We start from the raw sequence: 26038 nt of genomic DNA, 5'->3' as shown, positions 1-26038 counted from the left end.
TTTGCTTTTACTAGTCTTTTACTTAAATCCTTATAAATAAAAGTAAGCCTTAATATTGCTAGTAATTGGTCGAACAAGGTAAAATCAATGCTTGAGGGACTCTTCTTATTGAGATGTAAATAAAACTGACATTTTACTATTACCTGATAGTTTTACAAGATACTGGGCCGTGTAAATGCCAGCATTAACAAAAATGTAGATAAGTTTAAGATCAGGCATGAGAATTTTCTCAAATCTCTATAAATAACCTTTTACTGGAAAAACCCCATTTACTTGAACGGATTAGTAAGTGGTCGGAGAAAAGCACAATAGCGGGGTATTCAGGAGTACAACAATAGAGGCATGGACTCGCAGATCAATAGCGAAATGCAGGCAGGGCAGTTTCCACTTAGTCAAGTTTTTTGATGGCGGCAGTGGCTATGAGGAAACAGCCAGCCTCTCCACGCCAGAGCTCCAGAGATTGGTACTTTTAGACCAATTAAAGTACACAACAAATGTATAAGTAACATTTATAGTTGGACCATTAGGCAAAGGGGAAAATAACCCTTTAATACTGACCCGATACCGAGCCATATTATATGCAACACTGTTGATCAAGTAAAATCTCAAGCTCCTCATGCAGTAGCTTGTAAAAATACAAGTAATTGCTACAGTAAGTTAGTAAAATGTCGTTTTTATTTATATGTCTATAAGTGAAAGGTAATCCAGCGATCAAAATGTTCATGCCTGATCTTTTACTTTTCAGTCTTCTTGCTAATGCTCAACCTTTAACTTGATAAGTAATTGCTAGTTTTAATTTATCCGGCCCAGTGTTTCAAAATTGTATCTGTTTTGATTAGGGTTCGAAATTATTTTGGTTACATATATGGTAGTATCAGATTAAAAAGTGTCAAGAAAGTATTTTATTTCACGATCACCAAATTTGTCTTTTAAGAGTTTTTATGTTTCCGTGATAATGGTCAGGTCATTGTGTCTGTGAAAAACATATCACTAAAACATTATTATAGTGGAGAAAATGAATTCATCCAAGTAATTATATCTTTCTGATGTATATCTCAATTGTTTGTTTGCGTTTCATGTTGGGCGAAAGTTTCATTGTACTAATTTGGGGTTTGTTATGTTCGTTATGTTATGAACTGTATGTGTTGAAAATGTCATGTTAAAATTGCATATCCCTGACAATGTTTGTCTTATTTAGCACTTAAGTACTAAGGATTGTAAAGATCATATACAATAGGAGACTTTCCAATACTAGGCGGCAGCAGACCTACCGGGTAAATTTCCATTGTTTACGTAGTTATGAACATGCGCATAATTCTGAGAACAATGGATTTACCCGGTAAGTCTGCTGCCCTCTATCGTCCCAGAAAGTCTCCCATTGTTTGGCATGTACCATAACGGTGTTATATTGTTGAGTCTGTAGGTCGTCTCCCCATTGATCAGTTTTCACAACTCGTAATAATAAACAAATCCATGACATTTAAGGTAGCATATTCACTGTAAGTTGTGCAAGTTTTATTGAGGTCCGGTTTGTTTTTTTACATAAATGTGTTGATGTCATTTCAGGCAGTTGACCTAACTCTTAAGGAACGTATAGTACTGACAAGTGTGCTCCTAATTCTCGGCCACCGCCGACTGTGAAGATCAATGTGATTGTTTTTGCAATTAACTCAAAGAAAACGTTTGGTGATCATTATCCTTGGCTCACTGAGCCAAACTGTGACAACAAACCCTTCAAAAGAAATGTTTGTGTCGTGTCGTGCCGTGCCGTGCCCCTTTTCATGTTCATGAAAATATTTGCTGAACCTCCAATACATCATTGTATATTTGGATTGATTGCAGCAATCGACAAACCTTTGTCTAAACCAGATTTTTTTTTAAAGTAACTTCGATATGGAACTACATCAGAACCCGACTATTTTTGCATGCAAAGAACTGTCCTCTGCTAGGTTTTCTGTGCTGATTTAAATGTGTTTTTCAGGCAAAAGGAGTAAAAATTAGCGTTGGTATCCATCATTTTCGGAATCAGCACCCCCATGTTAACTTTTTTGAAATCTGGTCTAGACTATTAGTAAATTTATTTTCGACTTTCTGTATTAATCGGTGGGTGCAGGTAGACTGCTATAAACTCAATTTGATCCCCCCAGATCCTGGTATTGTTAAATCACAAAGAACCCCAAATACTGATGTTATACAGTGTGCAATTGCGCCCACTCAATTACTTGCCATTGTCCTGAAATTTCTCATAAGGGTATAACCCGTTTTTATTTACATAGTGTCGCAATACTGAATGATAATACATTCAGAGAAGTCAGTTTACAGAGGGGACGTCGGTTCATTTTTGTACCCTTAAAGCGACGTCTACCAACGAGTTTAGAAACACATCTACAGAAATCTGAAATTTTTAGATTTGTGTTGAAACTCTTCAGATATTAAAAAGGTTTTTAAAATGTGTTTTAAAATTGAGAAGTATTGTAACAGTTATCATTTTTGTCACACATTTTTACAATATAAATATTTTGATTTATTAATTTTTTTCGAAATAATGTGCTTGTTTTAAATTTTGGTTTTCAGCTGTGCAAATTATTCCATATGAAACCTTAGGGCTTGAAGAATGAACGGATATCAAAAATACCGGCTGTCCTCTGTCGCTTTCTTCTTCTCATATTCTGCTCTGCCGTCACTTTATCATGACATACGACGCACAGGGTACGGAAGTTATCCAGGGAACACAAACCACCTCCTTCGAACACGGCCACGATGTGATCGGCATGCCAAAACTGGTTAAAGAAAAACAGAGAGTTCGCTTAACACACAGAACCTATGCATGATTAAGAGTTGAAACAGCTCCCTCACAGAGCTTACAAGAAGGAGCGTCAATGAGGAGTGACAACCTCTGCGCTATTTCTTGCCCTCATGTCAAAGACATCTTCACTGAAATTTAACTATTCTGTTATCTCAACTGAAAACAATTGTGACCCTTTGTATTAATACGTTTAATTTTTCAAAGATTTCCTGCATTGAAACAAAGTGAAGTAAGCATGATAGTAATTAATAGGGGAATCAATGTGTGGTAAAGAGGTTTTCAACTAGTGTTTTAAACCCACGCCGAGGCCTGGACTTGATAAATTTACCGAGATGAAGTTGAGGTAAATTATCAAGGGACAGGCCTCGGCGGGTTTAAACCACTAGTTGAAAACCGATTCAACACACTTTGATTCCCATTCAAAATAACCTTTTCTGTCAAAAAAATCAACACTTTTTGGTCAAAAGGTAAAATAAATGCAAAATATAATTCCTTATAAGGAGATGATGTGCACGTCGCACGTATTGCGTGATGTGGCGCAACTATTTTAGCCGTCGCTCTCGACCAATAGAAATTAAGAAACTGTCTTATAAGCGCTGGTGCAAGCTTGCGTGTCACGCCTATGTTATAACACTTTTTACTGGTGTTATATCATCCGTTCAAACAACCCCTCGTGATGCCCTCTCGACCAATTCGAATGGATAAACTTTCTTAGGTGTTTATGAACGACTTATTTGTACACTTGAAGAAAGATCCCTTTAAAAGTTATTAATGACTTAAGTATCTCTAACAGTTAGTAATAATTCTGTTAAAATTGATACAATGTACTGGGAGTTTGGAGAATGGGTAAATTTTTATAATTTTGTGCATTTAATGCCTGCAGATGTTCTTTTCCTTTTTAGCTTTTTGTAATTTTGAACAATGATGTATGTAAACACGCCAATTTAAGTCTTTTTAACTTCTGTCAAGTATTTTTGTTATATTTTAAATAAAACCCATTGAATTGAATTAAACTGAACTGAAAAAGTTACAGCACAACCATGTCCTCTCCATAGATAAGACTATGAAGGAGGGCTTAGGCATACAACAAATGGGGGCGATTTCATAATTCCATGTACATGTACAGCCATCGGCCTGCCTTATTTATGCACCATAGCCCCATTAAGTCAGTAATGCACACTTGTAATCTATAACTTTGTAATGCTAGTTACCTGGCCTGACGATGGGTTTCGAATGATTTCATTCAATCTTGAAGTCGATAGTTTTGACATCACACTCTCCTCTAATAGTATCTTCCTCTCACTCTTTGCTGCATCTCTGATACAAGACGACAAAACAAAAACAAGAAATTAGGTCTTTTGAAATATTGATAAACGAACAGTGAGAACCGTTTTAAGAGAACGGTATTTTAAATTGGAAAATTCATAAAAATATAGTCCTACATTCCCTGAAGTCTTACTTAAACATTATCAATCTAAATTACAAATTAACATGAAGTTGTTTTATACCCTAGCTCTGTGGTGCAGGACAAAAAGTTTAAACATTTTTATAAAGTGCTTTCGGTTTTTAATAGGACAGTTGCGCTTTTCATTCTGTACAGTGTTTCCGTACTCATTACATGAGATGTACCTCCTTCGAAAGTACATTAGGAAACATCAATTTGTTTTTAAATTATGATTAGTATTAAGTTAGTCTGAAAAAAATAAATGATAATCACAAGAGAATTAGACGATGGGTTATGACTTACTTGATATTGTTGCAGAGTTCTTGGGCTTTTACTCCACAGAGCTGGCACACTCCATGTTCGGCCTCCAGTAACTGGTCACGGATATACTTGCTGTTTGACCTACGACACTTTAAAAATAAAATGTTGATAAAAAGGATATTATTAGATAATGAAAAGGTTAACATGCATTTGCTTATTTATTTATTTATTTATTTATTTATTTATTAATTTAGTTAGTTATTTTAATAGTTTTTGGCTTATTTATTTATTTGCTTCCTTTATTAACCCAGGGTAAGCCAGTATGAGCTACTAAATTACGATTACTAAATTAAGAAACGTAAACAATGTACCTCAATTACATTTAAAGAAAAAGAAAAAAAAGAAAAAGAAAAATTAAATACTAAACAGGTACATGTATATGTCTATTATAAAGTGGAAAACAAAATATATACATCACAAAATGGAAAACAAAATATACATACCACAGGTCGGAAAACAAAAAATACATATCACAAGTTGTAAGAATGGATAAAATGGCAATGGTTAAATGCAAAGCAAATGATCGAAATTATACAGAATATAAAGCCAATTAACTAAAATTCCACCAAGAAAAAGGAAACCCGAGATTAAAAGCAACTACAGAAAAAAGCAGACATTGATCTCCTCGTTCATTGTCACCTTCAATTGAAATGAACAAACTGTTAAACATGAATCAAAATCCAAAGAGAAAAAGAAAAAAAAACATGGCCCATCCAAACTTAACACACTATTATTAATCTCGGCTTTTAGTAGAGGCCCACATATATTTTATCAAACAAAATATTCATTTCAGGAAGAGAAGGACGCCTGGATCAAACAAAAATCATTCAAATGTGGAGGCATCAAAACCATAACAACATTATTACATGGTAATGCATTGTATATTGTAACTGCAGGTTCTGGTTCAGGGGTCGCAAACGATGACTCAACAACTCGACTTCAATGTACGAAGGGTGTTGTGACGAGCCATATTGATATTAAATAATAATAAGCAGGACATATACAGCGCCCAACATCAAACCAGTCACTGAGCACTTTACAATATTAAAGAGAATCAATGATACAAATACAAGTTCTTATAAGAAAGGGAGCACATCAAAACTATATTCAAAGCACAGGAAGCTCGTCCATCAGTGTCAACAAAACCAACAAAGGTGGCAAAAAGAGCATCATACCAATACCATCCAATGCCTCAAATCACAATATGATTTATCATGTTGGAAAACTTTTTAAAGGATTCGGGTACTTTTTAAAAATGTCCACAGATTTACATTAAACATGTTAAACTTACAGGGTTTGAATATAATAATAGTGGAAAGCTTCCCTTGAAATATTACTAACTAAGGTTGTGTAGTTTTTGAGAAATGAGTAAAACATGTCGCAAAATAAGTTTGGTCTCATTTTAAGCATGTAAAATCCACTTAACCAGTTACATGTATGATGTTATACCAAAACCATAGCATAACTGGTTAATACATTTTTACATGCTAAAACTGAGACGAAAATTATTACCTTTACTCATTTCTCAAAAAACTACAGCAGGTCAGTAAGTAAAATTTCAAGGGAAGCTTTCTACTATAATAATCTTCAAACTGTGTAAGTTTAATGTAAATCTGTGGACATTGTGTTTTTTGTTAGGAAAAAGTACATATACCCTTTAAATAGCTTCGGGAACTCACATTGAATTCGTGTTTACATGTCTCTGAGCAGTAACGCATATCCCATGCAGCTCCTTGATGCTTCTCCAAAGCCGTGCTCGTTGACGTAACCTTCCCACAAAACACGCATAGAGGGCGCCCTTCATCATCAAGAGCCTATCATTCATGATAAAAGGGTATAACTAAAGGCAATCAACAGTATTGGTAGTTACTCAAAATAATTATTAGCATAAAACCTTACTTGGTAACGAGTAATGGGGAGAGGTTGGTAGTATAAAACATTGTGAGAAACTGCTCCCTCTGAAGTAATGTAGTTTTTGAGAAATAAGTAATACAGGAGCTGGGTATAGCAGCAGTGTGGAAGAGCAGACATTACCAGCGACAAAGCTTCAGGCACAACAAAAAATAAACAAAGTTAACAAGAAAATTTACCTGGACACATGTTCCTCTCTTCAGTGCAGAAATATTCTTGTCTGACTGCTCTGCTACTGTAGGGTAAGAAGAATACATTTTTTTTTCAAGGGAAGGTAGTTTATTGAAAATAATGTAAAACTAACTTATTCTTCTACAAAACCAGGGGTGGATTTCACAAAAAAGTTAAGACTAGTCTTATATCAAGTTTGGACGTGATACTCATCCTAACTTAGGCCTAAAAGCCAATTCTATTGTGTACAAAGGCCGGCCTACGTGTTCATGTTGTACAGGCTTTCATAGACTGTTCAGGCTACTGAAATCAGACTAAAGCAATCTGCACCTCACCTTGTATCCTTGTATCTTAAGTCGGCCTCAAGTCGCACATTCTCACATTTTGCTCCACACACCTGGAATGCACTCTCCCCCTCAATCAGGAAATCCGACTCTCTTCGAACATTTAAGAAGTGTATCAAACATTCTCTATATCCTATCTAATGCGCTGCGTTCTTGACATAGTGGCGCTATATAAATGCCCTATATGTATGTATGTATGTATGTATATGTATCCTATGGAGAATAAGTATTACATCTACAATAAAATATATGGAAAGGTTTGCGGTAATACCATTTAATGACTATCTCTAAATGAGCTGGGGTGGTTCTGAAAAAAAAACGTTGGCTTCAACTCGATGTTTCGATCAGTATGCTCTGATCGTCTTCTGGATCTCCAGAAGACGATCAGAGCATACTAAGCATGGTGTTACCGCAAACCTTTCCATTTTTGTATTTCCACCATGCAAAGTTTCCAATCCTACTTATCTACAATGTACATGATTGCTCACCTGAGTTTGATGAAGCACCGTCTGATGATGAACTTTGGTCGGAGCAGTGAGGTGCCGGTCTACCTTTTGACGTGTGTCTATGCTTGGTAATTACTCTTACACTACCACCCACTAAGTCTGCCTTTTGCTTGGCCGCAATTGCCAAGTCAATCTAAACAGATGTTACAAAAAACAACTTCAGTTGATAAATTTCTCCAGAGGTGCCTCCGTCTTGGTCATGTTCCTCGTATCGAATATGAATGCTAATAATAATTTTGTAAATAGGAACCAGACTATTTTGTTTTTCCAGCCTCGGTTTGGTAACATTGGTATAAATGGGAGAAATTCAAAATGGCTGCACCGTGATAAAGGTATATAGGTCCTTTGAAAAAAGATTTGAAAAGTGTTTGAGCAAAAGGGCAGACCTAATAGGGCTCAATAAACCTATTGGGCTATTTATCTATAGTTTTTCCCCGGAGCAAAAAAAAAGCAGAAATCAGACTAAGGTAGGAATAATACCGTGCCAATTCATTTTGATTTTTTTTTACCCCTATACAACGATGTGTATTAGGCACTCTGTATACTCAGTACTTGCCCGAATTCTGTGAAGAAAATCATATAGGCACCTTACCTGGGTGGGATTCAAACCCACGATCTTTGCATTCTAGAGCAACTCTAATGCCATGCCTGTTTACATAGTTGTACCTTATCTCTGGTGCAATTCTAACACCAATTTAACAAAAAGAGAAGGAACAAATCAAATGAATCAAAGTAGTTGTACACATACTGACCTTAGTAAGGGACCTCTTAGTGCATGGTTGATAGTGCTGTGCTTGTTTCAGTGATTCCAGAGCTGCCAGAGGATTTTCCATTACTGCACCACTCTTCCTGAGCTGTTTTTTCTTTATCTCGTTCAGACTGAGGAAAAACATGAACATTGCGATTCACAGTACTCAAACATAAACTCTTTGTGATGTGTGTGCGCTCATTTTCGCTGGAACCTTATGGTACGAAGGACAAAACAAAAAAGGGAAACGAAAAAAGACTCCATCTGGAAATTCTAAAGATTGGGGTGCTTCACAAGGAAATGTGTGTACAAAAGCTATGGGAAACTGTTAATGGGAAGGTACACGTTTGGTAATTACTCAAAACAAATATTAACTTAAAAACTGACTTTGTAACAAGCATTGGACAGCTGTTGATAGTATAACAAAATTGTTAAAAACGACTCCCTCTGAAGTAGCATAGATTTTGAGAAAGAGGTAATTTCTCACTAAAAAAACTAAAAGACTTCTAGCCAGAAGTCTGGTATTCCTATCTGAAAGCACACAAATTCGTCCAATAAGAGTATTGTTTCTTTCATCAATTTCTCGCAACTTTGATGACCAATTGAGCTCAAATTTTCACAGGCTTGTTATTGTATGCTTATGTTGGGATACACGAAGTGAGAAGACTGGTTTTTGACAATTACCAAACGTGTTCAGTGCCTTTAAGTGCAGGGGAAAAAGGAAAGAACAAAAGAATATTACACAAGGATTCAAATTGAGATCGTGTGAGTGACTTGAGCGTGCAAGTAAACTGGCATGACGAGTGATCAAATAGTGACGACATCTGAGAAGGGTCTTTAAGAAAATAACACATGACATTCAGAAGCTTTTGGTATTTTTTACCTATTCCACTCCCTTAGAAAGCGTAAAGCAACACGCAAATTGTGCTGATAATGAAGGACGGATGGTAGAGCGTCCAGATCGTGGTGTTGAAGATCGATTGGCAAGAAGCTACAATTTAGGGGTCTTTCATCCTGGCAAGAAAAATTTAAGGGGAAAAAGATTAAATACTGACGACTCATCTTAAGATTAATTTTAAGGCTTTTGTGAAATGACGCCCATCCAGGGGCCGATTTTACGAAATGCTAGGAATATGTGCTTCTAAGTTAAAATGAGTAACTCGTCCTAACTTAGGATGGGTTCAGTGCGTCCCAATGTCTATGGTTACGGAACTTAACTTATCCAAAGTCCTAAGAGCATAGGCCTATTTCCCTTTGAAATTACATCATATTCAAGAATACTGGCTGAAAACCTGTTATGCCAAAAATTGTGCAGGTTTCCCACATTTCATCCCGACTCACGAAACGGATTGATCCATACCACTGTAGATTTCACAGGTTTTTTACTACATGTATGGTTGAACACTTAAAACATGAATACTGTCTGCAACTAAACTGCTCACAAGAAGTTAAGAAACATTTTTTAATCGAGTATAATTTTATAATTATTTATTACTCTCTTTGTATTAAGTTAAATATCAATGCAAAGCTGAAGCGATCCTCTTTAAAATGATACCACATTTGCAACTATGACATGTTGCTGGACTTAGCCACATTTATGAGAATGAGACAAAGTCACAAATAAAATGTGCCAAAATTAGCAATTTTGTGTTACTGTACGAACAAACAATGACACTGTAATTCAAGCAAGCAAGGCAACTTACTGATCTTAATCCACTTACTTTGTTGAAACACGAAGTTCAGTAACAGCCTTGCAAATACCCAAACAGTGTGTTTTTCAAGAGATGGGGGGTAATTGTGTGTGGTGTTCTCACCGGTGCAAATCTTTGTGTAAACCATTCATGGTTCTGAAGCTTGAGCGGTATGATTATTTATCATTACCTATTGACTGTTTAGTACAGATAACAGTAATTTTTTGCACATTTGATTTGTGACTTTGCCTCATTGTCATTCATGTAGCCAATTCCAGCAACATGTCATCATTGCAAATGTGGTATCACTTTAAAGAGGAACACCTCAGCTTTGCATTGATATAACTTAATACAGAGCAACAAATTATAAAAATATACTTGATTGGAAATAGTTTCCTAACTTTTTGTGAGTAATTAACTTTGTCAGCTCTACCAATCCTATATAATACATCTTAATTTCAAAGTTTTCAATTTAACTGACAAGATAAAAAAAGTTTCACAAGATTTAAAGGGTCTATGTACTTTTTCCTAACACAAAACACAATGTCCACAGATTTACATTAAACTTACGCAGTTTGAAGATTATGATAGTAGAAAGCTTCCCTTACAATTTTCCTTACTAAGGTGCTGTAGTTGTTGAGAAATGAGTAAAACAAATAATTTTCGTCTCAGTTTTAGCATGTAAAAACTTATTAACCAGTTATGCTATCGTTTTGGTATAATATCATAACTGGTTAATGGGAATTTACATGCTAAAATAATTTTCGTCTTCCTGAGACGAAAATTATGTTGTGACTTGTTTTACTCATTTCTCAAAAACTACACAACCTCAGTTAGTAATATTTGAAGGGAAGCTTTCCACTATCATAATCTTCAAACCCTGTAAGTTTAATGTAGATCTGTGGATATTTTGAGATTTACAATTACCTGATCGTAGAGGTAGATCCTGTCTGTGTGTTTACTGAGACAATAAAGGAAAGAGTCATACAACACAGGGTCTTCCACCTCGGAGTCCATCAGACTCAAACTAGAAGTTGTTGGTTTGACGTCTTCCAGATCATCAGGAGGATCGTTAACATATTTAGATTCATCACTCTGAGAAGCGTCGTTGAAGGCGGTAAATGATACTCTCGGTGATTTGGGTTTCGGACTCCAGCATGCCTCACATTCACCATTGTCATTTGTATTAAAGTGACCACAGTTTGCATCAGCACATATCCAATGTTTCGCTCTCTTGATGGCTGGAGGACTGCATTTGTCAGATGGTTGAGTTGGTTTTGGACTCCAACAAGTCTCACATTCACTGTCATTATTTGTATTGACGTAACCACAGCTTGCCTGGTTACATCTCCACGGTTCCTCTAGTGCATTTTCTGGTGCAGTCAAATTGGCAAGATAGCTGCAAGTAGCGTCTTCTATTTCTTTGGCAAGAACCGAGTCATTGTCAGTAACGTTTACTTGTTGGTCCTCATTATTTGTAGCGTTGACTGTTGAGGTGAGTTTGGGTTGTTCAGTTGTTTTAGTCATCCGGTTTGGTGTTTTGGGACTCTTGATTTGATCTGGTTCACATGTTTGGAGTCTTTGGGCTGCAAATGTTGAATTATTCTTGGTTTTACTGTCATTGTTCTGACAAGTAGATGATTTGTTTGTTCCCTGAGAAGCTTGCCCTGACAGTCGACTTCTCTTGGTCTTTCTTGGTGTACTGCATATTTCACAAAATGGCAAGTCAATATGATTGCTAAAGGTACAGGCATTACAACCCCATGTCCTCCAGCTCCTAGTAGCATCATCAGCAACTCCAGAAGCTTCATCAGGTCCTGGGAAACCTTCATCAGCAGCACGGGAAGCTTCATCAGGTCCTGGGAAACCTTCATCGGCAGCACGGGAAGCTTCATCAGGTCCTGGGAAACCTTCATCGGCAGCACGGGAAGCTTCATCAGGTCCTGGGAAACCTTCATCGGCAGCACGGGAAGCTTCATCAGGTCCTGGGAAACCTTCATCGGCAGCACGGGAAGCTTCATCAGGTCCTGGGAAACCTTCATCGGCAGCACGGGAAGCTTCATCAGGTCCTGGGAAACCTTCGTCAACAGCCCAAAAAGCTTCATCAGCTCCTATGGAAGCTTCATCGGCTCTTCGGGAAGCTTCATCGGCAGCCTGAGAAGCTTCATCAGCAGCATGGGAAGCTTCTTCTAACCAAGGGAATTCATCTAACAAGCCAGCATCTTCATCTGCATCTTCATTAACAAATGCAGAAGACAAGCTTACAGATATGACTGAGTAGCTCTTTCGATCTTTGCCACGTTCTTGAGTGCAAATGTTTAACGGCGATTGATTTCTGTTCCTGTTGGTTGAAGAGTTAGTAGAAATGTAGGACTGATCACTGTCCGTCATTAAATCATTATCTTGCTGGCCGAAGGACGAGCTATATTTGACCAACTTGATGACTTTTGGACTCCCGGCTGTTTTTATTTTAGTACAGCCACTGTCTTTGTCTCGCTGATCATCAAAAGTCACTCCTCGTCGAGGTCTTTTATTGCTTCTCATGACAGGAAGATCATCCAGATAATCAAAAGATGGTGTAAGACAATCTTCACCACTTACTCCTGGCCGACAATCCTCAGGTAAAGAAACCGTGTCTGGACAGCTCTTTATAGAAACATCTGGAGATGAGTCTTTTCCATCTCTTCCGATGATGGATCGTTTGTGGAGGACATCTTTTGATGGACGATGCTTCTTAATAGCTTTGAAGTCGTCCTCGTCTTCATCAACGATGACTGATGTTGACTGAATCTCCTCCTTGAAGCGTCTCTCCCCATGTGGACTGCAGGGAGTCTCAGCTGGGGTATTCTTGCGCTTTCTCTTCTTTGAACTCTGACCCTTCGCTGTAAAGAAACTACGGATGTCTCGACTTTTGCAGTTCTCCTACAATGATAAACAAATCGCAAAATGGAAAATAAAACGTAGCATTTTAATGACTATAATTAGTAACAATAACTGCATGAGCTTTCAAAGCAACAACTACTTCACCAAATGCAATGTTGAAAACAACTTCAACCAAGGTTTGTACATGTATAACAAAAAGAGTTGCCTAAATTCACTTTCAAAGAAAAAAAACCTGGAATTGGCATACATTCTTTCAATCATCACATACACAATATCAATATAACATAATGTAACACAATAAGAAACAGTTACCAGCTTTTTGGTTTTTCACATAATTTGAAATACAGTTACTACAGAAAAACATTTTGTGGTCAGGTTTGTATTCCTTTACCGCAAAATTTCTTGAAATTGAATATTTTTCTTCTTCTGATATTAAATGAATGGCCGAACATTTTAATGCTGATGATGTCAAAACAAAATAGCGTACCAACCTTTTGAGAAAAATAGAAAGCATCATCTTCATCTAAGTCTCTGTTGCTAGGCAACCAGGCTGCAGCATGTTTAAGAAACTCCACCTCTTCCTTCTCTTTCTCATCCATTCTAAGATGCTGCAGTCGGCCATTCAAGGTACTGCTCAAGACATTCACCTATCAAAGAATGAAATGTGTGACCAAATATTAATTTCAATATACATGTTTAACTTTTACGGATTGCACCGTTCCGATGACAGAGATCACTAAGTTTGGGTACTTCCACTCTTCATCTATTGATCAGTAAAATTCCTCTGTCGGGTAGTTTTGTTGGGATTGTTTAAGTGTCCTTCCCGAAAACCCCTAGTCGAACTGATGGATGATTGTTAAGAATAGAATAAGAAGTACATTAAAAAAAAAACAATCAACAGACGAAAGATACAGTTAATCACTGACGTTAATAGACGAAAGACCCAATAGTAATCTGTTAGTCTTGAACGTAGATGACAAGATTGTACCTTTGATGATACAAGCATTGAATTTTTCACACAGTCAGAGTATGTCATGGGAAGGATATTTGGCTATAGGGCCATCACGCAGTTGTTCTAAAAAAAAATATAGGTACTAGAAAAAACAAGCAATGGCAACAATTTTGAAACTATAGACAAATACCTTCTTTGATAATGCAGACCACATCCATTCATCGATGGTTCCCTTGGCAACCAGATAGTGTACATGGATAGCATTTAACTGACCAATGCGATGTGCTCGATCCTCACACTGGTGTAGGATACCTGGCGTCCAGTGTAGTTCTGCAAATACGACCTGGCTGGCCGCTGTCAGAGTTAATCCCTGGTTACCGAATGGAAGGGTATAACGCACAAGGATAAATACAACATGGCTTTCATTGGACTCATTTGACTACCAATATATTTATTGAATGTTTAGGAGTGCAATGTTGCAGAATGTGACGCCACACTCTCAAAAAGTGTCCTCGCTGAGGCCAAAAAGTGCCCTTACTGAGCCCGAAAGAGGCAAATCATTGGACGATATCTGTTCTTTGTTATTAAAAGCATGCGCATGACCCCAGTGTCCCTGTATCATTTTGCCTTATGCAACTGGTCTACATGTGTATAATCAAGGGGTTATTTCAATCAAGACTAGTCCATTTCACAAGGCAAAGCAAAGTGACGACAATCCACAAATGAAAGGCATTCAATATTTGTTCATGAAACTCACACATATATTTAAATCCTGCCGTCGATTTCACAAACTCTTCCTAACTAAAGACTAATCTTAGGACTTATAGGACGAGTCCCAACCCTGCACTGTACCATGCAGACCTTAAGATTAATCCTAAGTTAGGATGAGTTACTCATCCTAACTCGAGATAAGACGAGTCCTAACTCTTTGTGAAATCGACGGCTGGTCATCTGAAACTGTTTTCACAATAAACTCAAAATAGCCTAGAATGACCATTTAGTCTTAGGCAACTTGAAACAAGTGAGGTTTGAGTTTGGTTTTTAGCTTTTCAGAGAGCCACTTGATTGAAGCAAGGGTGGGAGAAATTGTTCACACTCTAGGAGTAGCGCATGAGAAGGATTTGGAGCTGTAAGACTTGGTGCTTGATATTGTTAGGGGTGAAGAGACATTGAGAGAATGACTGAAGTAATCTAGGGGGTAACTATTAAAGGAACACGTTGCCTTGGATCGGACGAGTTGGTCTCTAAAAAGCGTTTGCAACCGTTTGTCATGAAATGCACATGGTTAGAAAGATGTTTTGAAAGTAGAATGCAATGATCCACACAAATTTGCCTCAAAATTGCACGGTTTTCCTTTTACGTTGCGAACTAACACGGTCAGCCATTTATGGGAGTAAAAAATTTTACTCCCATAAATGGCCGACCGTGTTTGTCGACGAGGTAAAAGGGAAACCGTACAATTTCGAAGCATGTTTGTGTGGATCATTGTACTCTACTTTTACAACATCTTTCTACCCATATGCATTTTATGACAAATGGTCACAAACGCTTTTCAAAGACCAACTCGACCGATCCAAGGCAACGTGGCTTTAGACGGTCAGTGGTCAGCATTGCTCAGCAATTATTCAGTACTCACCGTGCCAGCTGCTAAGATGCTCAGTAACGCAACCCTGGTATTACAGTCAGTCTGAAACTGATTCACCAAATGCTGAAGAAGAAAATAGACACCAACTAATTTTAAAAGATAACAATACAAAATCACAACTGGATTGATATAGCGCACAATGACCAACGGATGAAAGGTGTTATATAAGGCACTGGACACCTTTGGCAATTGTCAAAGACCAGTATTCTCACTTAGTGTATCTAAACATTTGCATAAAATAAGAAATCTGGGAAAATTTTGGCTCAATTGGTCATCAAAATTGCAAGAAAGTAATGAAGAGAAAAAGACACCCTTGTTGCACAGTTTTGTGTGCTTGGTGATGCCTAAAAAAAAAGGCTTTAGACCCGAAGTCTTTATCAGATTCAAATTATCCCTTTTTTCTTAAAAAACAAAGCAATGGAATTGGTCCCTGCTTAGTTGTTTCCCGTCTCTATTATAAGTTGCTGGTATTTTCAAGTTTATGCATGTAACTCACAAACTGAGAGATAAACTAACGCTAAAAACATTACCATTCTTTCTGAGCTTGGTACGTCTCCGTCAATCCTGATATATTTGAGTTGTTTTTGATGTTCCTTGGTATAAGCCGCAACAGTTTGAGCCAGGGCCGTCAATACTTCCTTGTGATGAGCAAAGACTAAGAACTTCATGTTGTCGTTCTGTAACAGCATCTTGATGTACTCACAAACAGCACCAATCTAACATGGATAATAAAACCAACAATTAACAACACAAATTTTGGTTTGCCAATCACTTTGAAAGGACTGTGATCACTTTGGAAGGAACGACCCAAGGCACCCAGACACACACAACAAAGATTGAAGTGAACATGGAATTATCATAGACTTGGTTGTCATGATTGGAAGTTAAGCCAGGGTACCCATTCATTACCAGACAAAAGAAACATTCAAATATGGACCAGCCAACAAAAACAAAATTACCAAAATTACCAAAGTACTTAGTGTGGTATGAGTTGGGGTTTACCAATTAACTCTTTCAAAATGAACTTTTTTTTTTTTTTAAGCTTTTTCGAAACTCTTTAAGTCTTTCTTGCTGATTTGTGTTGCCATGATCATTCCAAAGTCAAAAGTTTTTCTTTAGTGATTTTGCCCTCTCTTGATATATATTATTTTTGTTTTCGAACCCACACGTTAAACGCATGTCAAGAAAGTTTACAACAAGCCTGGCAAAAAAGAAATCCTGTTGACACTGCATTCTGTTTGCTTAAAATGGACATTTCAACAAAACGAATTTGTGTTTTAGCGTATGTGTATAAATTAACTCCAGTGTTATATATTTGGTTTGCGGTAACACCATGTGTGTATCGTATCTATTTGCCAGGTAGAGTTTGTTCTTAGAGAACTGTCTTGCTTAATTCTACTACAGTGGAGTAGATTGTTTGGATGTTCGGGAGAATTCTCAGTTCTGAAAAGCACTGTCCTGCTTATTAACTATATACCTGGCCGGATGGTATAGAAATAGGCTGGGACTAACACTTCAGCTTATAGAGTATTCAGATTCATGAGGTCTTAAAAAACTCCATTGTTCATGTCCCAGCAAAGTATGGAAATTGCAACTTGGCGTCACAGGAACACACAAAGTGTTGATGTATCAGTATCTGTTTTATTAATCCATAGGCTTGCAAAACCTCTCCAATACCTTTGCTTTTCCTGTAAGTGTGTACATCTGAGAGGCCAGCCTCTTGACTTCAAAACCGGAGCTGTTTAGTTCCTCCATGTCTCCTTTGGGGTTGAAGACGTTTTCAAGTTGTACCCAACAATCTTCCAGTTCCTACGAGAAACAAAATAGGAGGAGAGTGATCATGACTTCCCTACTCTTTCATTACTTGATATTTGAAATAAAAAAAGATGCATCCCCTTATTAAGGTGATTGCCTCTGCTGCCGCTTCAAAGGCTGTAATGTAAACTTGGCAGTGAGCCCTGTCTACATTGCAGTTACAGGTGTGATGGTCGAGCGGATAAGAGCACCAAACTCAAGCTCTGATACTTCTGTTCAGCAGAGTGTTGGTTCAAATCCGGGTCGTGACACTTGTGTCCCCTAGCAAGATACATGTACTTAACTATAATTGCTTCTCTCCACCCAGGGGTAAATGGGTGCCTGTGAGGGCAGAAATGGTTCTTGTGATTGATTTAGCCGAGAAGCGCATATTAATGTTGCACAAGGCTGTATACTCCCCACCAGGGAGCTGAGATGGTTTAAGGAGTGAATTAAGGCCCAGTGACCAGGGGTAATAATGTACATGTAAAAGGCTTTGGGACGCCCTCCGGGGGTGAAAAGCACTTTATAAAAACAGGTTATTATCATTATTATTAACAGTTTCTGACTCACTGGCACCCCTTAATGAAATAGGGAGAACGCAAACATTAGGGCTAGTTACTTCAGTTGGTAGAGCGCTGAAACAATCTCGAACAAGTGTCTTGTTTTCCTTTTTACCTTCTTTTCTGCAGAGTCAGCCAACTCAAAGGGCACCTTTTGTCGTCGTTTTGGCGGTAGCTGCTTTAAAACCTGTGACACCAAAAAAAAAGACAACCAGTTTTAACTCATTTTCTTTTTCTCCTACACCGATGTACAAGTATAGACCACCTTGCACCAATGTCACAAATGGCTACCATCTGACATGCTCACCATTTGGAGGGGGGAGGGGGGCAAATTACACATTATTATTAGCATGTAAAGGACACTAACTCGCAAAATTGCCCAACCAAGATTTACTGTGATGATTACGTCCGATGCATTGGGTCAATACTGAATGATTTAAGGATCTTTCTTGAAAAAACAACAATGTTGACAAACACAAATGCCCCGCTGAGATTAACCTCCTAATTGATGTAGAGTTTAGACAATATTTCTTTTGTTTTAGCCATAATGAACTTGATATTTATTGTAGTGGGCAAAACAAAAATAGGCTTCTGGGGGATCCCAAGACCAATCCACACACTAAGTTTGGAGTTTAATAGAACAAATCTTTACTGAGTAGTCGCTAGAACAATGATTGCAAACACTATATGCCCCTTTGGGTTGCTTCACCGGTGGGGCATGAAAAGGCAAAAAAATTACTTCTCAACGAAGCTGGACCTGCGGTTAGATGTTAACTGGATTCCCGCTTTAATAGATGTCGGGGTTTGCCATCAAGCAAGACGATACAAAATACAGAATTATGAAACTTACATCTTTCTTTTCTCTTCTGATCATGACTTTCTGTACCAGTTGTGTGTGCAGTTCACTCAGATTAGTTGCTCCTCTGATTAAAACACAAGAAAATAAAGATATGTTTATGTACTACCGAAATCTAGAAAAGTATGCGCCACAACATTCCCACATTGTGCTGTTTGTGTTTATTTGTTCCTTTAAAGGCAGTGGACACTATTGGTAATTATCAAAGACTAGCCTTCACAGTCGGTGTATCTCAACATATGCCTAAAATAACGAACCTGTGACAATTTGAGTTCAATCGGTCATCGAACTTGCGAGATAATAATGAAAGAAAAAATACCCTTGTCACACGAAGTTGTGTGCGTTTAGATGGTTGATTCTCGAAAATCAAATTTGTGGAAAATTACTTCTTTCTCGAAAACTACGTCATTTCAGAGCGAGCCGCTTCTCACAACGTTTTATACCATCAACCTCTCCCCATTACTCGTCACCAAGAAAGGCTTTTACGCTAATAATTATTTTGAGTAATTACCAATAGTGTCCACTGCCTTTAACCATGCATGGGGTATTGAATAAAATAATTAAACATTTTTTTTTGTTAGGCCTAATTGGTAAAGGTTTCTCTCTGCTGTACACCATACACAATGCCAACAGCAGCTTAAAGCCATTGGACACTTTTGAAACAGAAAAAAAAAGTTAAAAGTTCACAGATTTACAAATAAATTACATGGTTTACAGAAGGTAATGGTGAAAGACTTCTCTTGAAATATTATTCCATGAAATGCTTTACTTTTTGAGAAAACATTAAAACAATATCAATTTCGATATCGAGAATTACGGATTTATTTTAAACACATTTCATTACACGACGAAATGTGCGGAAACAAGGGTGGGTTTTCCCCGTTATTTTCTCCCGACTCCGATGACCAATTGAGCTTAAATTTTCACAGGTTTGTGTTTTTATATTTAAGTTGGGATACACAAAGTGTGGGCCTTGGACAATAATGTTTACCGAAAGTGTCCAATGGCTTTAAGTACAGACTAGGTCTCAAACAACACACATTATCGATATAGTCTTAATCCAACAGAAATGGAACCAGCTGTTCATTTTTGATGGGTTTTTGATGGACAGAGTTTTCATTTCAGGGCGGATTGCACCTAGTGGTCTTAAACCGTTCAGTGCACGACAGTCTTTAATTATGAATGCTCCAACTTGTAGCTGGTTGTCTTCATTGTTGGGTCTTTCTTTCTTTCCTTTATTTAAGCGCCTTGCATCCTTTGGTAATTTGGCGCTATATTAATCCAGTTATTATTATAGACTGATTGCATCAGCACGGTCTATACTTTTAAGCCTGCGCTGAGCTGGCTATAATCGGTGTTTGTTTTGTTTGTAAACATGGCGCGACATCTGTTAGTGATAATAGTTAATGCAAAGAGCCCTACGACGACGAGACAATGTTTATTATGTCTTTAATTTTGTCCCAGACGTTTCGCCAAATTGCTTACAAGTAGTTGTGACTGGAGAATTTATCTGCAGTTCAAGTAACGCTAGATAAGTTAAGTGCCAACTTCTTTGCTCGACAGAAGGCAAGTCAATACTGTCCAAACTTTGTTTACCTTTCAAAGCCAGTGTCAGTGTGTCAGTTGTATTATGTATAATGTCAACCATCGTAACTATCAAAGCTTAGAAATGCTTCAAGTTCGTATTTCACTGCACTTCACTGACTTCACTCATGAATCTAAACTAACTTATGGCGAACACGCCTTCGCACACTCTGCTGCTGAACTTTGGAACAATCTCCCAATTAATGTCCATAAATCTTTGTGTGTTGTTACTTTTGAGAAAAAACTTAAAACTAATCTCTTTCCTAAAAAGTAGATTAATGATTTGTTTCTTGCTAGTTTTAATTAATCCTTTTCTTTGTTATGCGCTTCGGTCATGTTTTGGAAAAGCGCAATATAAATAACTTTTATATTTTTATTTTTATTTTTTTCATCAACCGATTGACTGGTCTTCTGGCAAAGACCATTCTTCTGGCAAAGACCATTTTATTGCAATCCGCCCTTGGTTGTGCAGCCAAGGATTCTCAGAAAAGCGAACTTAAAGGCAGTGGACACTTTTGGTAATTACTCAAAATAATTATTGGCACAAAACCTTACTTGGTAATGAGTAATGGGGAGAGGTTGGTAGTATAAAACATTGCGAGAAACGGCTCCCTCTGAAGTGGAGTGGTTTTGGAGAAAGAAGTAAATTTCCACGAATTTGATTTAGAGACCTCAAGTTTAGAACTTGAGATCTCAAAATCAAGCATCTGAATGCACACAACTTCGTGTGACAAGGGTGTTTTTTTTTTTCGTAGTTATCTCGCAACACCGACGACCGATCGAGCTCAAATTTTCACAGGTTTGTTATTTTATGCATAATATGTTGAGATACACTGAGTGAGAAGACTGGTCTTTGACAATTACCAATAGTGCACACTGACTTTCATCAATAAACTACCCAAGAACCCAATGGAGAGAAGACAAGGAAGTTTAAGTTTTAGATATGGGAGGGAAACCCCCCAAGAATTATTCCAGAGCAAACCATGCAGTCAAGCAGCGACTGAAAACCCAATCCATAAACCGGTAGTACCTCCGGCGGAAGGTGAGAAAATATACCACTCCGCCAACCCCAAAAGGTAAGGTCTACTTACGTTGTGTCCCATCTTCTCTGCTTGCCAAAGTTTTTCCACTGAGCGTCACAGTAGCGCTTCGCAAACTGAGACCAGCTACCCATAATGCCCTTCTGCACGCTGTCAATCTGCGTAAACAGCTTTGAAGGAATACAAAGGAATACAACGTCAAATATAAATATTATTTTTGATAGACATAATTACCGTTGTGTGACGAGAAGAACGGTCGTAAGCCTCCTGGCTTACTTGTCAGGACCCCAAAAGTAGCTAAACTCACCCAAATTATGCTTACCACAAAAAGGTTACCAGCCAAAATAGCATGTCACGTGTACAATCTGTGACTGGTAGCCTGCTTGCTTTGGCTTAGCAGCAACACTTTAAGCAGTATTTCTTTGCTTAAAGCAGCTCTATTATTTGTGCCTAAAATCCTGACCAAATTGAATCGGCCACACATTATCAATGTGACAACAAACATTCCCCATTCCATTCCCCCCTGCCACAATAAATGTTCTCTCCCCCGTCCCCCACCCCCCCCCCCACCCCCCGCCTCCTCCCCCCGGTCAATGTTGATGGGAGCACAGACCACACAATGAGAACCACCATTGAAAGGGGGGTTGTAGAATGGGAGCATGCACGAATACAAGTGATAAAACTACCTCTGCAGGTCTTGCTAAGGCTGGTGTCCCAGTCAGCAGAATGACTCTCTTTGCAGTGTGTAGAAGGGGTACCAGGAGCTTAGTACGAGCTGCTTGTCTGTTCTTCAGGTAGTGCGACTCATCCACAATGACTACTTGAAACTTCTGCTCCGTCAGGGCTCCAACAAGGGTCTTGCTGGCAATGCGCAATAAACCATAACCGATGATGGAAATCTTGGCGCTGGGTATGTTTCTGACCAAGAAAAAATGAGTAGATTAACTACTTTGAGTAATGTAATCTAGGAGAACATGAAAGATTGGTTATTTTCAGGGAACTGTCTGTAGATTCTAGAATCAGGAAGAGTAAGCAGCTCTAGGACCTAAGTATAAATGAATGTATGCTTATAATTCTACAAATCAAAAGCCAAGAGTGCTACATTGTAAACCGTCTCTTACTGAAGATTACACGTGCAAATATAATCAGTCTGTTAAAGGCAGTGGACATTATTGGTAATTACTCAAAATAATTATTAGCATAAAACCTTACTTGGTAACGAGTAATGGGGAGAGGTTGGTAGTATAAAACATTGCGAGAAACGGCTCCCTCTGACAAATACCAATAGTGTCTAGTGTCTTTAACATGCAAGTTGGTTGTCTGTATCGAGCTCGGAAGTTCTTACCTCTTGATGTTATCCTTTACCTGTAAAAGACAACATACTCCCCTATTAATGGAGTACTGTTGGCAGATTTGGGCCGGAGCTTCTGCCTGTCATTTATCTTTATTAGGCAGAGTGCAGGAAGCGTATTGTTAACCTCTTGGTGAAGGATTGAGATCAACGTTACAACCTCTTTCATGCCGAGGTCTGTAGCCAGACCCTGTTTTCTACAGATATACATCAGTGCGTTGCGACCTAGTACCTCCTGTCCTGCCAAGAGTGGCTTTTAACCTTGTTTGGGGCAAACTTGCTTACACAAGATATAGAAGAGTTTGCGGTAACACCATGTAATGACTATTCTCTAAATGAGTTGGGGTGGTTCAGAAAAGAACCGTTGGTTAACTCGACGTTTCGATCAGTGCATCACCAAGCTAATCCGCCGCCCAGTACTTAAGCAGCATGCAGCATCAGAGTCCAGCATTCTCCATAAGACGATCAGAGCATACTGATCGAAACGTCGAGTTAAACCAACGGTTCTTTTCAGAACCACCCCAACTCATTTAGAGAATAGTCATTACATGGTGTTACCGCAAACTCTTCTATATCTTATTTCCACCATGCAAAGTTTCAAATCCTACTTGCTTACACAAAAAGACAATTTTTAAGTACCTTATGTCAGTCCCAGAAGTGATCAGATTGATATCATTTGGTTGAAGCTCAGGCAGCCATTTCTCCAGCTCTTCAATCCATGGATAGCGCATCGAGGAAGGGACCACAATCAGCAACGGCCAATCAGACTTGTAGCAGTAAGCAACGCTGATGGCTTGAATGGTTTTGCCGAGTCCCATCTACATAAAAATAGCAATGTCAAATAAAAACCAACATGTCCTCTACTCAGAACTTTAAGATCATTTGAAATCTAACATTCAGTTTGGGTAGGACACAAACTCACACAAATGTGCTTAAAAGAGTAATTTAAAGGGAAGGTACACGTTTGGTAGTTGTCAAAGACCAGTCTTCTCACTTGGTGTATCCCATCATAACCATAAAATAACAAGCCTGTGAAAATTTAGGCTCATAATTGGTCATCGAAGTTGCGAGGAAATGATGAAAGAAAAAACACCCTTGTTGGATGAAGTTACTTCAGAGGGAGTAATTTCCCACAATTTTGTTTACTCTCAACAGCTCTCCAATGCTCGTTACCAAGTCAGTTTTTAAGTGAATATTTGTTTTGAGTAACTACCAAACATGTACCTTCCCTTTAAGCCAAAATCAGAACGGTACTTACTTCATCTCCAAACAGGCACCTGCAGAAATAATGAGGGGAAAGAAGTGATTTATTTCTTTGTAAGTTTGTTTAACATTAGGCCTCCTAGTTACATTAACCTAACAACACTAGACTAGGTCATGTGATTTGAATGAAACAACCATCACAATAGCATGTATTATCAAAAGCTGTGATGCCCAGGGCAGTGTGAAAACTCCCAGTCACACTGCAATGGATTTACTTAAACTCAATTGCATTTTTTTTTTTTTTTTTTTTTTTTTTATGAGACTTGAGGGCAAAAGAGTATACTAAAGAAGTACACTAGACAATTTTATTAGTTTTAGACACCACCCGCTTCTGGAATTCACTGCCCAAAGAAAGTTATTTTGAGCCAACAAACCATGAATGTCTTAAAAAAAAACAGAGTAAAAACTAGGCAGTGTCACCGTCACAGAAGGTACTCTAGTCGAGGTTCTTACGGCTATTGTTGTTTGTACTTATATAAGACTCTGTACACTGGTTAAGGTGTATTCAGTTCTAGAGTAGTACACTGAAGGTTACTCCTAGAACTATATAGGTTTGTTCCGCTATCGTCTCCATAGTTGTAGGAGTAACGTCTTAGGGTATGCAAAAAAAACTGCTTTTACTCTCGCACAAGATGCTTTCTACATCAATGCAGTCCTTGTGGAATTTAATTACGATAACGGGAGGAGGGTTACGTTATCGCAACTATGTGGAACTCACTTCCTGGCTGAGGAAATACAAACTCACTTTTGAACCAAAATTCAAGAAATTGCTGAAAGACCCACCACAGTCTAGTTGCGATAACGTTACCCTCCCTCCGTCGGGAGGAGGGTAACGTTATCGCAACTAAAGACCCACCCACTTGTTTACGGCGATTTTGATTTGTTTTGAGTTTGGAATTGGCCACCTTCGATTTTTATTTTTGATCTGTATTGGACACACCCTAAAACGCGTAATGCTTTGAAATAGAATAGACACTCTATATGTGCCACCTTATTTTTATTATTTTTATACTTTATTATTATAGGCCTACTGTACTAGGGGCTTACTTAGGGTGTTGGTAAAAGTCGGAGGTCGGAGGTAGCCGGAGATTATTATAAAAATAAAATTTAAATTATATTATATAGTTACAAAAAAAATGTTGAATAACTAAAATTAAAAAACTACACTCACCTTCCATTTCTTTGAAGTGCATACAGAATACCCTCTTTCTGGAACGGCAACAGCTTGTCGCACAGGCCTTTAGGTAAAGATTCCAACAACACAGCATCCTTTGAAGGGTCGAACTCTTTCACTTCTGCTGTCATTCTGATGTGATTTATTTAGTTTTTGGTGGTCCGATGTTTCCACACCAAACACGGTCACTCGACATCCCATCACCAAATCACTAAATCAGGCTGATTCTTCGACGATCACAAGTGTCTCGATAATCACCGGATTTTTAGGTCAAAACCTTTGTGACATTATCCATTATCCTACTCCAGTAGTAATTATTCTATAATTAATACTTTTAATTTTATCCTAAACAAGAGTTTCACTGTTGGTTTAGAAACTTATTTATGTTGCACGAATTTGTTGTGTGGCGCGCCATGACATGAAGCGCCACCAATCGACAGCTCAGAGAGAATGTTTTTTATTGTGTCCTGCCTGAAACGTCATTCTTCGAGGCTCGTGAAGGCCGAATCCGAATTGGCGGCTAAGGTTATGGCTATTGCTAAAGGTGTTGCTAAGCGGAAATCTAGCCGTAGCCGTAGTCGCTAATTCGGACACGGCCTTACTTCCTTGGTATAAAGACAGGGGCCCACTGCCCAGTGTAAAGGGGGTGGACCACTGATACTGATGATTGGTGGGGGGGGGGGGGGGCTAGTGTAAAAGTTCTTGCACCGTGCGGTTATCTTCTTCTTCTTTTTTTAGATAATCAGGAATTATCTTTTTTATATAGGCTATAGCCGTAGTTATTAGCTTGATAATATTTTATTGTGGTATCTAGACTATCTTCGTATTTTGTTAGCTCTTTCCGGCCATGCCTATCATAAAAAAAAAAATTAAAAAAAATAAAAATTATTTTATTTATTTATCTATCATCATAAAAATGGCGTGCTCTTTCTAGCTGAGGTTGTCCCTGATGACGGAGGGCCCGCCTGAGGGTCTTAGTTTGTTCAACTTG

The 26038-nt window shown here is 38.1% G+C and overlaps 1 protein-coding gene across 1 annotated transcript; it reads right to left on the bottom strand.

The window, feature by feature from the left end:
* Positions 1 to 1310: 1310 nt before the first annotated feature.
* Positions 1311 to 25464, bottom strand: LOC117287994 (DNA annealing helicase and endonuclease ZRANB3-like). Its single transcript, XM_033768659.1, has 21 exons — positions 25045 to 25464; positions 23869 to 23887; positions 23250 to 23428; positions 21946 to 22177; positions 21311 to 21429; positions 18630 to 18702; positions 17895 to 17966; positions 17100 to 17231; positions 15953 to 16138; positions 15414 to 15485; positions 13968 to 14147; positions 13317 to 13472; positions 10870 to 12864; positions 9135 to 9265; positions 8256 to 8382; positions 7486 to 7636; positions 6662 to 6717; positions 6251 to 6385; positions 4554 to 4660; positions 4018 to 4123; positions 1311 to 2780 (listed from the first exon to the last, which is right to left on the bottom strand). Exons 1-21 carry the CDS (start codon positions 25176 to 25178, stop codon positions 2601 to 2603), a joined length of 4542 nt encoding a protein of 1513 aa, XP_033624550.1. The 5' UTR covers positions 25179 to 25464; the 3' UTR covers positions 1311 to 2600.
* Positions 25465 to 26038: the final 574 nt, after the last annotated feature.

This window comes from Asterias rubens, chromosome 3, assembly GCF_902459465.1.
Source record: "Asterias rubens chromosome 3, eAstRub1.3, whole genome shotgun sequence".
NCBI lineage: Eukaryota > Metazoa > Echinodermata > Asteroidea > Forcipulatida > Asteriidae > Asterias > Asterias rubens.
This window is presented reverse-complemented; position numbering and strand designations above follow the sequence as displayed.

Coding starts and splice junctions, on each gene's coding strand:
- LOC117287994 (XM_033768659.1), bottom strand. CDS start 25,178: ATGACAGCAGAAGTGAAAGAGTTCGACCCTTCAAAGGATGCTGTGTTG. Junction 8,383..9,134: donor TTTCTAAGGGAGTGGAATAG/GTAAAAAATACC, acceptor GTTTTTCCTCAG/TCTGAACGAGATAAAGAAAA. Junction 6,386..6,661: donor AGAGAGGAACATGTGTCCAG/GTAAATTTTCTT, acceptor CATGAATGATAG/GCTCTTGATGATGAAGGGCG.